The sequence below is a fragment of the Lepidochelys kempii genome, chromosome 1, assembly GCF_965140285.1.
Source record: "Lepidochelys kempii isolate rLepKem1 chromosome 1, rLepKem1.hap1, whole genome shotgun sequence".
NCBI classification, from domain to species: domain Eukaryota; kingdom Metazoa; phylum Chordata; order Testudines; family Cheloniidae; genus Lepidochelys; species Lepidochelys kempii.
Window position 1 is genome coordinate 106,333,900 of NC_136380.1, and position 15,757 is coordinate 106,349,656.

General features: G+C 36.8%; 1 protein-coding gene across 1 annotated transcript in view; it reads right to left on the bottom strand.

The window, feature by feature from the left end:
* Positions 1-6,764: 6,764 nt before the first annotated feature.
* Positions 6,765-15,757, bottom strand: part of NALF1 (NALCN channel auxiliary factor 1) — a 798,908-nt gene continuing 789,915 nt past the window's right edge. The window contains exon 3 of the mRNA XM_073349409.2: positions 6,765-10,195. Within this exon, the coding sequence (XP_073205510.1) occupies positions 9,900-10,195 (296 nt within the window). The 3' untranslated portion in view covers positions 6,765-9,899. The remainder of the gene's footprint in view (positions 10,196-15,757) is intronic.

The following is a 15,757-nucleotide window of genomic DNA, read 5'->3' on the forward strand; positions in this document are numbered from 1 at the left end:
TCGCCGTCCCAGGCCAATGGGGGCTGCGAGAAGCGGTGCGGGCTGAGGGATGTGCCGGCCGCCGCTTCCCATAGCCCCTATTGGCCTGAGACGGCGACCTGCGACCAGTGGGAGCTGCGATCGACCAAACCAGTGTACAGTGCAGGTAAACAAACTGTCCCGGCCCGTCAGCGGCTTTTCCTGACAGGCCATGTGCCAAAGGTTGCAGATCCCTGAGCTATGCTGACGTGGATACATATTTTAAAGAATGTTTGTTTCTTTCACAGAAGGTGACAAACACACCAGGTCTGCATATGCGATGATAAGTGTTTATGTTACTTATGTTGAATGTAGTCCATCACTTTCAGCCTATTATATATTAGTGAGAAATGAGGAACTACTGAACGTTAAATTAAGAAAGATGTGAAATATGCTTATGTAGAAAAACAGAAAGGTCGTGTTTTTCTAACATTATGTAAAGGGAATTTTTTTTTCATAGTGGGCTTGATCCAAAGTTCACTGAAATTAATGGAAAGCCTCCTACTGGCTTATATGGGCTTTGGATCAGACCTTTAGGAACATGCATAAAGTTAAGCACATGCTTAAGTGCCTTGCTAAATGAGGTGCTTAATGAGTTTTATTTTGCCTTATGCATATTGTTTACCACACATGAATAAAAATCCAATCACAAAAACATTCTATTCCGTGTTCTGATTGCTTTTCTATTTAAGAACATGAACTATATAATTGGCATTCACTACAATATCTATTGCAGTTTGAATATTTAAGGTGAAATCCTGGCTCCATAGAGATCAATGAGAATTTTGCCTTTGGCTTCAATGCTGCCAGGATTTCCCCCCTACAGTTTAAAAACAGGGGCCTGATCATGATCTTACATCACTTTACATTTGTGTAAGTCCACTGACTTCAATGGAATTACTCCTGATTTATGAGTATCAGTGAGATTCCTTGCCTTACCTATACATGGCATGCAAAAAATAGATTCATACTATACTAAATTACAAAATGAGACAGGTAATAAAACTGTTTTTGAAATAAACCACTCATATTGTGTTTCATTTTTAAATAATGTGATTATAACTTGCATTTATATGTTTAAGATGAGGAAGCTTAAAGATTTTGAAACTATGGATGGGCACTGCAAATGAAATGTGGGTTCAAGATAACTATAATCTTAATTATCAGAGATAGCACAGACAAAAGTATAGATAACAACGAACCGTGGATTAAACATGAGGATTTTCTTCTTTCTTCACCCCAGATTTTTTTCCATATGGTCTTGCTGTCCTAGCAGTAGCAGTTAAACTTCATTTTCCTGCCCGCTCTTCAACATAATCAAACCATCAAGGCTATCAGGTTCCAGGTTACCTTGCAGAACACACATTTCTCCATATATCTCATTATTATAAAAGACTGTAGACTTTCATCTGTTGTCTGCAGGAACATCTGATGCTGACCTACAATTGCAACTGACAGATTTCCCTTTTATAAAACTCATTTTGGACCTTTGGCTGCTCTCACTTGGAGTTTTGTCATTGACTTCAGTGGACGCAGGATCAGGATTTTAATATTACCCTGCATAGAGTTCCTAATATGTTCACAGATTCCAAGGCCAGAATGGACCATTGTTATCATCTCATCTGACCTCCTTTATAACACAGGTCATGGATCATCCCCTAAATAATTCCTAGAGTGTATCTTTTAGAAGAACATCCTCTCTTGATTTAAAAGTTGTAAGTGATGGAGAATCTATCATGATCTTGGTAAATTGTTCCAGTGGTTAATTACTCTTATCGTTAAAAATTTACACTTTATTTCCAGTCTGAATTTGTCTAGCTTCAACTTCCAGTCACTGGATCATGTTATACCTTTCTCTGCTAGATTGAAGTACCCATTATTAAATATTTGTTCCCCATGTAGGTATTTACAAACTGTAATCCCCGTAACCTGAGCCACTTAACCTTCTCTTTGTTAAAATAAATAGATTGAGCTCGTTGAGTCTATCACTATAAGGCATGTTTTCCAATCCGTTAATCATTCTTGTGGCTCTATTCTGAACCCTCTCCAATTTATCAACATGTTCTAAGTTATAAGCATTTATGTACCTACCTCTGGGAGTAGCTATTTTCTTGTCAACCCCTTTTGAGTAATACAAAGATTAAGAAAACCAGGAGACCACCAGACAGACAAAGAATCAAATGCCACTTATAAATTCACTCTTTGTTATGAAATATTGAATGACCAGTATGTAGAAAAATCACTGTATTTTTGTTGTTGGAGATTTCATACAACTTAAATTTTACAGATACATAACCTAAAAATATAAGATTTTTTTTTCTGCATTTGTTCTAGTTTTCTTTCTTTTCTAAACATTTTCAAGTGGTCAGCCACAACAGAGCTCCTGCTATGTCTGCACAATGTAATCTGGGAAGCTAGAAAAACAGGAGGAAATAACCTTAGTCCTCATACTTGTATTGTAAGCATTTTACTAAATAGGTAGTTGTTGATCTGCAGTCCAGGTAGAAAAGGTAAGAGATTTCATATTTATTTATGGGAGAAAAGAGGGGAGTTGTTTAGGTTTTCTTTTTTATGAATATTTTTAAAAATAATTATCCCCATCTGTTTAAAAAGGAGTTAATGACATTCCCGAATCCCTAGCCTCCAAAAAGTCAGACTCACTGTTTGCATCTTTACATTTATTCTTGATAGAGCATCGCTTTAGTATTTTTTCACAATCTTCAACAATTTCCCCTGTCATTTTGAAAACATGATTTTTTGTGAGCCATTGTAATAAATTATTTCATCAAAGTTCTCTGTAAAAAATTAAAGATAGTATTAGTTGCTTAACTAAACTTGCTATAATAATACAATATTTAATATATTATTACAATTTACATCTTTTAAATATTTTTTTTCTGACTGGAACACGTAGCCCTCTTTTAATGCTAAGAATCATAAGACATTCCATATAGTTAAAACCACTGTCGCCATTTTAGCCCATTTCAAACAAAACCCAGTCCTTAACTTTGACAAAAAAAGAAAAAGAAAGAAAAGAAAAAAGGAAACAAGAATAAACACACTGCTTTTAATATGAGCTTTCAGTTTCACACAACTTGGGAATAACAGAAGAGTAGAATAATTTTAATTGCAAATCTTTTAACATTAGCATGTAATTTGTAGCTGCATAGTTCAATATGACTCTTGAAAAGACTAAAAAGCTGGGTTAAAAAAAAATCCCTAAAAACAAAAAAGCAGCTCTGCAAAACTACATAAAGGGTGTCTTTAACAGGTTAAAAAAATTGCAATTAAAAAAAAAATCCTAAATTTTTATTTTCACTTGTACCAGTGAAAATATTTTAGAATCTTTTCAATATTTTTTCTTTTGTATTTATAATCCTGTGTAAGTTTTTGCATATTCAAACCCTGAATGAAGCTTGTTAGATTTCAGAAAAAAAAGGTGTATCAAATCAAGCTCAAAGCTTTGGCTCAATGTAACTTTTGCATAGAGCTGCAGCTAATTATTAGACCCACCACTTGGACAAACCTTTGAAATATTGTATTCTTTCTGTTGTGCACCTGCTTACTTATCTTCTTATCATGCAAGTGCTCAGAAGGTGTTTGGGCCTGATCCAGAGGTCCTTGAAATCAATGGGAAAATTTACATTGAATTCAGTGGGCTTTGGACCATGCCATTAATCCTGGCCCTATTGAAGTCAAACGCAAGAGTCCCATTGACTTCAATGGGACTTGGATTACAGAGGGAGAGGAAAAAATGAAAAGACAAAATCATAAAATTTTTAAACTTCAAAAAGTTCAAAATATTTTTTGCAAGCACAGCAGCCATGATGGTTGCTGAAATATAAAGTAGAAGAACATTACTTTTTTTAAAATTACTTTATTTTTCAGAGGGCTATTAAGGCTAAAGCATGTTCCAGACCAGGCAGCTGACTCTGTCAGAGACAGAAAAAGAAAAGAAAAGAAGACAGGAGAAAGGAAAAAAACAGTCTAGTTTAATTATTTTTAACCACCTTCTTCTCCAAAGTATCATTATTTCAGTATGGGCTTGCCCCTGTGGGGTGCTATGTACTCTCAACACTCAATTAAGTAATGATAGTTAAAAGTAGTCAGCACCACACAGGACTGAGCCCTATTTGCAGTATTCCCAATATAATATATAGAGAATACTGTAATATTGAGATAATGCTATCTAATTATGGAACATGTGACCATATTACATGCGGCGAACTCCCTGTTGGAAGAGTTTGGTGTTTGAGGAAAGCAGAAGACTCTTAAGATAGGAACTGTTAGTGACATTCCCACCCACATGCTGAGGACCTGTACAAGGCCTACGTGCCACCTAAATCCCATTTAAGACTTATAGTGCGGTCTTAGGTCCCAAATCAGCAAAATACTTAAAATATGTCTAACTTTAAGCATGAGAATCCCAATGATATCTTAAGTGGGGCCTTAAACGAGACTTAAGATGCGCAGAGGCCTAGTACTGGTCCTCTGCACAAGGAGGAAGTTCACCCTGTGTGAGTCATAGAGAGGGGGTTAGTTTTGGGAGAGTGAGAGAGACTGGGAACTCAGACTGATGCACAAAACAGCACTTTGAATCCTCTCACTTCTGGTTCTTCATTAACACTCTCTGGGCTGCTGACATTCTCATAAACTGAATGGAATATTAGGCCAATGTTCAGCAAAAGTCAAGGTTTAAAGTGAAAGACTCGAAAAAATTTGAAAGAAGCTAAGATGAGAGAGGAGCCATGGAATGAGCATCAAAGTGTTCATTAAGAAAACCCTGCAAACTCACATTTTATTTTCAAATTATAAAATAGTTATATGTCCCCAAAATTCTCCTTTTCAATACACATTCCATAGTGTGACTATGAATCAGAGAGAAGAATGTCACCCTATATGTTACCTTTTTACCCCCTGGCTTTTTTTTAACATACAGTATGCCTGTATGCTGAACACTCTTGGAAACCTTATATTTATATCTATATATAGATATTTATATTCATATACAGATCCATATCAATATATGCATCTATCCGCCTATTGACGTACTGTATATTTTTAAAGAAACCTAGTTTGCTTGCCAGATGGGTTTCCCCAGGTTGTCCCTGCTCTGTATTTGTTTTTTATACCATCATACACTATAGGTTTTTTCACATATACAGACCAGTCTTAATAATTAACAACGATGCTGGAAAATTCAGAAGTGTCTAATTCAAGCCTTTGCTCAGGGTTTTGTTGTTGTTTTTTGAAAATTCTTGCAAGTAAAAACCACAAATTGTATTTATTTAGGCTTTATCCCAAGGCTACTAATATTAACCACCATATCACCATTACCAAATATCCAACTGATACATCCCACTCACATTCACTTTCCAAACTTCCAAAATCTCTTGCTACCTCAGAACTGCTGTTTAATTTCCTCTCAGTAACAGAGAGATTTCTGTTAGTCTGTGCTCCATGCAGTGGATTTAGTTTTGAAATGATCTTGCTACCAAACTAATAAAGAAAATGGAACCATTCACAGTATACCATTTATCGATATATAATTAAGTGTTAGTCCATTAGGGACCAATCCTGCAGTCTTTATTTAGGCACATTGCTGGAGTAAAGACTACATGATCAGAAATTTAGACCCAGACTCTGCAATGAGCTCTCAGTGGATAGACCCTGTGCCCTCATGGATTTCCAGTGAAGTCAATGGGGCTCCAAGAAGAGCCAGAGTTCCATCTACAAAGAGTTCACTGAAGGGCTGGGCATTTTTAAGATATACAGTGAAACCTGCAGTGAGGAACACCTCCAGTGAGACCCTCCCCAGCCATTTCAATTTCTCTCTAAGGTTTCTAGTATAATTTTGTTTGACCTTTTAATTAACTACCTCTGCTAGGCAAATTATTTTTGCTTGCGCTTTGGGTAGTCACTTAAGACAGGTTTCACTGTGTACATGCACGCGTGTGTGGTGTCTTCAGTTACAATGATAAGCAGATGTTCTTTCTGCTTCAATGCAATACTTAGGGCAAGGCCATTCACAATATATAGATACATAGAAAGCAGGAAGACAAAGTCCTTATCCCTCCACTTTGTAATAACAAATATAATTATATTGATTAGGTGTTGAGACCAACACCAGATACCCAATGAAACCTGCCATCTCTACTATTTGGTATACAGCTCTTTGTTCCCCTGTTTTATTAGATGAAAACTACTGTTTGACCACTCATGATGGAATTTCTTGAAAACCCATTTTTGGTGTATCTTTATTGTTCCACAAATTCATTGGCAGTCAATGGCTCTGTTTCATCAATTATGGAGCCAATCCTTTATTCTACATTTGTTTTTGTCGTTAAGTTATGGCGTGCAGAAGGACAGCCTTCACCTGCTATATTTGCAAAAAATGGATGCTGGCTCTTTAATGAAAGAAAAAGTCAGTATAACATATTACCAAATGTAAATGCAATAAGGAATAACATATAGCTCTGGTTATGTTATATGACATTTGGTTGAGCAGTATTAACATATTGCACAAACTGTGGATTTTCCCTATTGCAGAAAATAAGACAATAAAAGACATGGGGAAAATCTGTTCCATATGACTGCAAAATAAATATTATTCCAGTCTTTCTTTCTTCTTTTTTTTGTCACTTGCTTGAAGAATTATTTTAGTGTTATCTTTTCTTTTTTAAGCCAGTTCTTTATCATGTATGTAATAGGCATACAGTACAAGGAGAAATGGAACAAGATGGCAGTTACAGCAGTGGCAAGATGCAAATTTATTCTGGCAAAAAAAGTAAGATGTGCACAATATCAAGCATGCTTAAGCTTGTGCCAGGAAAACTATTACGAAGGAGGAGTGGACGAAATGAAATTTTGCATCATACATGATTACGTGTTGCTTAACTTCATAAAAGAGTCTTTGTCTACTTGTGATTTCCTAGTTGTCACCAAGAGAAGCTTCAGACCACACTGCTGGAGTGGAAATACCTTGTTGGAATGGTAACAAATATCACAGCAGTAGTCACCCCAAGAACATGATGATTTTTTTTTAAACAAAAGAAATAGAAAAGAAGAAAAAAGACAGAGAGAATTCACAGACCATTTAACTGCAGGCACTAACTCAGGGTGGGGATAAGGGGAGTATTTTATTACATTTTATACTTAATGATTAAGACTCTGTAATTGCTTCCTGCTCTGTTTTACCCAACTTTAATTTGGCTGTTTTATGCATATGATGATGTCACCACTGTTTTTTCTCAGCTGTCTTTCTCCCCATATTGTATGACATATGTTACTGAGTGTAGCCAAGCAGTGGAGGAGTCATCTTTCTCACTGACACCAGTTGAAAACACCTTTAAAGAAAAACTAAAGGGGAGAGAGAGACAGAGAGGGAGGAAATAATATTTCTTAGAGATAATTTGTCACATTAGGTTACCATGAGGAAAAATAGGGTTCAGTGAGTAGAAATGGTAACTCTTCTTTATATGCCAGTTTACTGGGGATGAACAGGACTTGCTACTGTACTGGTGCAGTGTAAAAATAGATGAAAGTGAACTATGGTGTGAACAAAAATATGAAGAACATCACAGAAATAGATGTTGAATGGCCTTTGCACAGCAGAGGTAGATAAAGGTTATAACAAACTGTTTACTGACCATGTACACTTAATATAATTAAGAGGTCGGTTGAACAAGAGCTCACCTAGTAAGTGCCTTCTCAGTAATGTGACTCATAAGCTATCATACAGTACCACAGCACTGTCCAGTTATTGCTCCACTACTTTTCAGGAATATTCCCATCCTCTTCGTAATCTACATTCTACCATTAGTTAAGGCTTTTTCATTTTCATTTCTACACTTTTTTCCACAGTTTGCATCTGTTCAATGCAATTAACACATGTGCCCCTAGCAAAAAAAAGCACCATGTTTTACTGAATGGAATATATTGTGTAGGGGGAACGGAACAGGTTATGGAAACACAAATGAGCTGAAGAATTTTGCATTTTTTGGTGCTTTTTTGTATTTGCACAGATCATTTTAGGATCCTCAGTCCCAGTAATAGTAAAACACTATCAAACGAAATACTCTTGCAAAATATTTGAGCTTTTACATCTTAACAAATGCATTTTAAGCTGCTTAAGCAGTAGGGTTTCCTTCGCCCCCCTCCCCCGCAGAATTTCACAAACCATAAAATGTGAATTAAAAAATATTCCATACTTAAGTAGCAGTGATTAAATGCTCTTATAATGGAAAAAATTATCAAGGGATATTTCAAAGCTAGAAAGTAGGTAACTAAACTTTATTTGCTAAGAGAACATTTCCTATAGTTTTCCTTCATTTCCCAGCTACACAGCAAACATCTCTAAAGTGCACTTCCCAAGTGTAGTTAGAGAATAGGAAGGAATGTAAAATGTTTAAAAACAGCCCTTATTAACTTTTCCTTCCATTGATTCTATTGTAAACTCTAAAAAGCCTTTTTATAAAGCAAATACTCATACACTCAGCGGGTAAAATGTTCCCACACACACACACACACAAAAAAAAAAGCAATGGAAAAGGCAATCAGATTACTCTTCTTTCCCTTGATTACTGATAGCCTGGTGTGTTCTTTGCTGTTTCATCGCATACTTATGAAAATGGTTGACCTATTTATTAAAAAACCCATGTTCTTCAGCTGTGCTAACACATCACGTGGCATCCTTAATAACTCTAATACCTTTCAGCAACACGCAGCTTGTTAGAAAAGCAATGGATTCAAGACTGAACACACGGCAGGTACTGTTGGTGCTCAAATGCTCCTACTGGAGCTGTGTCAGAACAAAAAGGCTTCTTTTTTTCCTGAATCCCTTCGCTCCTGGACACTCTGAACCTTTGCTGGGTATGTGACTGCCGTGGAACTGAAAACGTAATTCACAACGAATGCCGATCCTTTACCTCCAGTAGGAGGAAGGCCTCCCAACTATTCAACTCGCTGAGCTTAACTGGTCTCCCATACGCTATCTAGAAAGGCTGCTCCTGTTCAACTGACCAGCGAGCAAAGGACTGGACTTCTTCTTTCAAACGGGAAGTGGAGCAACAGTTTGTTATGGATTCCCATACCTAAACATTTGTTACCCGTCCGATCCCGCCTTGTAAGGAGAGCACTTGTTTGTTCAGCTAAAAGGAACCCCCCTCATGCTCCGGGTGGGCTTGCTCAGTCAGCTGGTTTGTGCAACAGTGGCAGAGGGACACCAGAATAATGTGTACCCCATTCATTGTGATTACACAGACAGAAGCAAGTGGATGTTGTCTGCTTAAGGGAGATGGGAGAGGGGGAAGGAAGAATGTTTTCCATGGTGGAAAGGACAGTTAGGTTGGTGGTGGGGGTATGTGTGTGGTTTTTTTTGTAATTTTTTGTGTGTTTTTTGTTGTTGTTTTTTTTAATTTGTTTTTGTTGGTTTTTTTTTTTTTTTTTGTTATGCCATGGAATCACAGCAGTCATTCCTCTAGTAGAAACTGACAGGACATAAAAGACAGAACTATCAGATGAACATACACAATGAATAGAAATATATCGACAGTGAAAAGACTTAAGTTTAGCTTTGAGAAACCGTCCCAAAAATAAAATCCTGTATTAACAAGTGCAAAAAACAAACAAAAAAAGAAACTCCAAACATTAAAACACAGTGTATAAAATGGTGTGAGAAATTTAAGTCACCATATAGCCTTTTAGTCAATAAAAAGCTTGTGTTCATGTGTCCTTGTTTGGATTGTTGCCCATCCTTTTAATTTTACCCAGAAGGCCTTTCAAGAAGTGAATTGAGGGTAAAAGCACCCAGTCTCTGTTATATTTGACTGTAGTACACATGGGCCTGTTGTGTGTCTATCGTTTGACATGTATCCTTTCTTTTATTCCTCGTTAGTTGAATTATCTTCCAAAGTTGTTATGCCTCCAAAGCCCAGTCCTGTTGAGTTCTGTGCTGCTGAGACTGTAAGTACTGTATGCAAGAGAATTAATACAAGAACACACAGTTTAAGTCTGCTGTTACACAGTCTTGATGCTGATGAAACTGTGAGCGATGTCCTGTGACACATCGATGAGTCACTTGTTTTTATAGTCCCTTTGGATTGATTATCTGGTAATAGTCCCCATCTGACATCACAGCATTCTGGTTCTGCATTGGTTGGATAATTTTCATAGAGCCCTGTAGGATAAATACAACAGAAAATTAATTTCATTAAAACAGACTGAATGGCAGAAGTTGGTAGTTCTCAGAAATGAACTTCTCTAGATGAAGCCGTCCCAGGTCTGAGCGTAAGTTCTGGGCTCATGTAGTTCTTGCCTTCCTGGGTCATTAGAGTTGTTGAGGTAATACTTTTAGTCTATCAAAGGGGAGAATCAAAGAACTAGCAGCCAAACAATATTTTCATAAAAGTATGGAATTGAGTGTCATTCTGGAAAAATGTGGGTTACAGTGAAAAAGCAATAACTCAAGTATACCAGTCAGAATAACCTAACATTTAAAGTCCCTTCCTTGGGGTACTGATAAATCTATTCCTAAGGATGGGTTTGTGTTAATGAGGGAGTTCTCAAACTTTGGACCCCCTTTCCACAAAACATTAATTCTATAAACCATTTTGAAAGTTCTTATTGAACAATGAACGTGTCCTAATAATATCACGGTGAGTGGGAAGGTAGACATTAAAGGCCAAATCTTCAGCTGGTGTAAACTGGTGAGTAACACTTCACCACAAAACTTTCTAAACCCATCAGCTTTCAATTGTTCCCCATCCACTTTCAGATCCTACCCCAACAAGATCCTCTGATTCGGTTCTTCTTTTCTTAACACTGCCGAAAGGGAAACAAAAAAAGAACATAGTCACTGGATCTCCTGAAATTTCTTGCTAGATAACTAGGCCTTCACTTTGAACTGGTCTGGACTAATCAATTTGACATAATTTGTGTATTTTGGAATAATTATTTCTAACATTATTATAGATTAGATCAGAAATGTCATAGTGTGCTATTTACTTCCCACAAATCTGCTTTACCGAAGAGTCAAGAGAACACAGTTCAGAGTTGGCATTACAAGTCCAAGAATGTCTAATGAATGATCAGAGATCTTTTCTTGATTTAAAATCATGTTGTAATAAAACATTTCGTTCAGCATTATATCAGCAATTCACACACATGACAGCTTGAGGTATTGCTAGAAATTAACTTACCAGTAATGAAGTATTAGGATCAGGCCCTTCTGAAGGGCTAAACAACTGTTATTGTTTATAGATTAAACTATCTTCTAGAAAAATGTTTGTTTTATCTAAAAAATACTGCCAATTACACAGCGTCCCTCGGAAACTAGCAGATAGACGTGTAGGCGTATCTTAATGTGCTCAGGCCCAAACTTTATACTGTTGGCATTTCATTAACTCCTTGTACAGAAGAAATTAGCACAGCATAACATAAGATAAAACCTAGCCCTTTCAGCCAATATTTCTATGGTATAGATATGCTACTAAACAGAAGAGTTTACTCAATGCACTGGTAAATATAAATTAAATCTGAGGTGGCATATTTTATATTCACATCCAAGTAAACAGTGCGATAGTGTGTTATGTTAAAAAGCGGGTCTGCATTTATCTGTGTTTTTAAAGCTTCTTTGAACTCTTTGGAAACTAGAATAGGCTCTTGGCTTTCCTGTAGTGCTCCCACTCAGGATTTGCTCCGTAAGTGTTCAGCAGTCCACTTCTCTAGTTGCCTAAAATGTGGAGTCAGGTGTTTACCTATGGTTACCCGGATTTGAAAATTTTGCATTCTTACCTTTATCAGCACCACTCATGTTTAATGTTTTCTTAAGATACTCTGCTGTGGAAACACGTCAGTATTTTTTCTTGTCTATACTAAGAAACAGTCTCATTTTTAACTTTAGGTATTCTGTGATCATTCTATGGCATACATAAGTTAACATTGATAAAAAATCTTTGGTAACTGTACTTCTATAAAGAAAATACCTTAAAATGGAGGAAATTATGAAAACAGCTCTGTACCTGCAGTAGCTCAAACTATTAGCTGTAATTGAAGAGACACAGAATATTGTTCATGCTTTGATCCCACTGCTGCTTGTTTACTGTTCCAACTATATTTCCTGACTTTCTTGTTTTTGGAAAACACAGACTTCCTTTGAAACCAAAGGCCATTTATACAAGTTAGCCATCAAAAAGATATTTAAATACTTCATGAACACTACAAGTACATTGGTAGAAGCAACTCCATAAGTGGCATTGGTTTTTTTTCCCTAACAATTAAAATTCTTCTCTTCCTCAATTCAGCAATTTAACTTAGTCTCTGCATGTACAGTGACATATTTAATAATTTATTAATTCCAGAATTACATCTAAATTGAATAACAATTAAATTTTCTATACTATTTAGATAATCTAGCCACCAACTTTCCCAGCGAAAACAATGAAAGATCACTACAGATTTTTTGACCCTAAGTATCACTTTTGGTTTCGTGTAGCTAAATTACCATAGCCATACTCTCTACAAATTCTAAAGTTTATACACATTTGAATCACCATGACACCTGTCAGACTGGCCGCATTTGAAACTGTAAAACTGAACAGAAAAAAGATATTTCCCTTATTCATCACTGCATTTTATATCTGTACCAAGAGAAGCCTTATGGAATCCAATATGTGCTTCCATTTTTTGACACAACCTCCCTGGGTGCACAGCTTCCTCTCTGCCTTTGTCACTTACATACATAGTTCCTTACCCCATCCCTCGCTCTATCTGCCTTTGGAGTTTTGCCCCCATTCCCACTTTCAGGGGCCTCCCAAAGTTCACCAGCAGGAGTTTTAGTCTGAGGAAACTGCTACGGTTCACTAATTTTCAACATAATACCGGCCTCTCCGCACCTGCAATTCCTGAAAAGGTACATCTGAAAGCAAACTCTTAGCTATAACCACATCATTTTCCACAAACAAATGGCACATGATAGACTTCAGCATTGCACATATATCTGTAGGGAATATAACTAACTATAGCTGAGGTCAGCATTAAGGATGGATATTTTAATGTGATTAGGTTAATGGAGATTTTAGTGTGATTAAATTAAATGTGTTCAGTTTTAACTGAGTCAAGTTAAAAAGGAATTATAAGCTACTACACTTTACAAAGAAAGAGCTACGGGGAGACAAACAAGAGGTATAAAATGCGTTCACATACAGAATTTGAAGTCATTTGGGACAATGTTCCCTCAATTCCTTTCAGTAGGAGTTGTGGGTGCAGATCATCTCTCATGATTTGGTCCTCACAATTTTACTTGTATATATTTTTGAAAGCCAAAGGTTTTGAAAATCAGATTTTTTTTCAATAAAGTTTTTTCTGTCTAACCACAAACTGTGTTTTCTTCAGAACTTCTAATCCCAATCTGAGGGACAGACAAAACCTGCTCTGCCTAAAGAAGGTACGCCCAAAAATAAGAGGTAACTGCAGGACCAGGTGGAGTAAGTCAGGAATGTAGCCTGAGCAATTTTGCTGTGAAGCACAGGGCAAATAATGGCTCCAGGAGTGAAACATCCAAAGGTGACATCACTGCATCAGACAATGCCAGCACTCAGAGTAACATTTCCCCTTTCAGAGCAATTAATTCTGGTAAATATAGGTAGGTAAAGTAGAGAACTAGACATACCTCTTTCTTTACAATGCACTTGGACATCTTTATAGAGAAAGGTCTGAACTAAAACACCAAAACTTTTGATCTAAACTTTGTGACCTTCGGCCCTAATTCCATGTCTTAAGCAAACAAACTAATTATTCTCAGAAAATGAGATGTTTATTGCCTGCAGCTTTGTTAAGCACATATAAGGCCTGATTCTTCTACATTTATGCCAGTGAACATCCACTCACGCAAGTATTCTGACCGCAGGAGGACTACTCACAGAAATGCTCACTGCTGTGAGAAAGGGTTGCACAATCTGAGTTCTTAGTGAAAAAGTAACAGATTCAAGAATATATGGAAAGGATTCAGGAAAACATTAAAAAACAGCATCTAATAAACTACAGCAACAGTTTGGACTTTAAGAGTCCCCTGTCACACTGCACCTAAATAAACTTCCACCATACAGTGTCACTGCAGGATGATACATGAACTGGTATTTAAATTAAATTTCTGTGGATAGTATTTGTACTATCAAGCATGTCCACTGGCCCAAATGGACAGAAAAGAATAATCTGCAATCTGTGGCTCAGATAACCCGTCACAATGGGTAGAATTAGATATCTAGAATGTACGCCTCTATCTTTTTAGCCTGGTGATGGCTATACTAGCATTTTCTTAAAATGGAATGAGAGAGAATGGAAAAGATTTTAAGCGCTTGCTTAAATTCGGTCTGGAAGTCAGCTTTCTTTGATCTTATCCAGATGGTCTTCTACATTTCCCGATTGCTGTGTCTGCGATACACTAATGCTTCTGTCTGGATATACATTTTATAATCTGAACTATACAAAATGTAATAAAATGAAATGTAAACCAAATCTTTTTTTAAAACAAAGTTAGTCTTCCTTCAGACAGATTATTTTTAAACCAATGAAGAAGTTGTTTTCCTGTTTTAAGAACTAATTTGCCTTTCAAGATTCCATTCAAACTACAAGCTTGATGAAGTTTTGTTTGTTTGTTTTTTAATTTGCCAATGGATCGAGGAGTCTGGCAGGCTGTTTCAGGCAGTTGTCCCTGGGACATTTTTCCTTTGTGTGTGTGTGCTGGGAGAAGGGAATGAACACACTGTTATTCTATGCAATACTTACACCATTTTTATAAAAAAACATATCAGGCCAGATTCTTTGATGGGGTAAATCAGTGTGGCACTACAGTCATGGAGCTTCAGTGATTCATAACAGCTAAAGGTCTGTCCCCAAAAGCTATGTCATAAACTAATTTTTACTTTCCTTTTTGGTGCGCCTTGTGCTGAGAAAAGAGGAGGAGGAATACATAGCCTGCTTCTAACCCAAATCAGGCTAGAACACAATCATTGGTAAAAGGTATTTAGCATTGGGGAGTGTATTGTAGAAAGGGTAAATGTGATACACATTTGAAAAAACAACTTACATACTGTAATATTGCTGTGCAGTTTCTGGACATCACAGAAGCCCACATCCTAACTTACTATGATTCGAGAAAAGTGAGTTTACAACCAGAAATGATATTCTTAAGAAAGGGAAAATGCCAGATGGATGGTGTAAAAGCTTTATGATACCTATTTTGTAACATAAAGGAAACATTACTCCCTGTGCTAATTATTGTCCAGTGAAGCTGACATCACATGCTATGAAAGTATGGGAGAAGATTACTGAAAAGTATCTGTGTTGAACGGTTGAAATTTGGAAGTGTCAGTATGGATTCAGGACAAGACGAAGCATGAACGATGACATGTTTGCATTATGAATGCTCATGGATAAGTTCAGAGAAAGGAGATGGCAACTGGGCATGGTCTTTGAGGACCTTGAGAAAGTGTACGATCATGTACCAAGAGAACAAGTTTGATGGAGTTTGTGACTGAGAGATGTGCCAGAAGGCTGTATCCATCTTATCCAGGATATATATGATGGAGTGACTACTTTAGTCAAAACTAAATGGGGCTACACTACAGAATTTTCAGTACATGTTGGCCTGATTAGGGGGTCAGAATTCAGCCCCTTTTAATTTGCAGTTGTTTTGGGTGCGATAAGTGAAAATATATGAAGGGAGCTGCCTAGGAACATG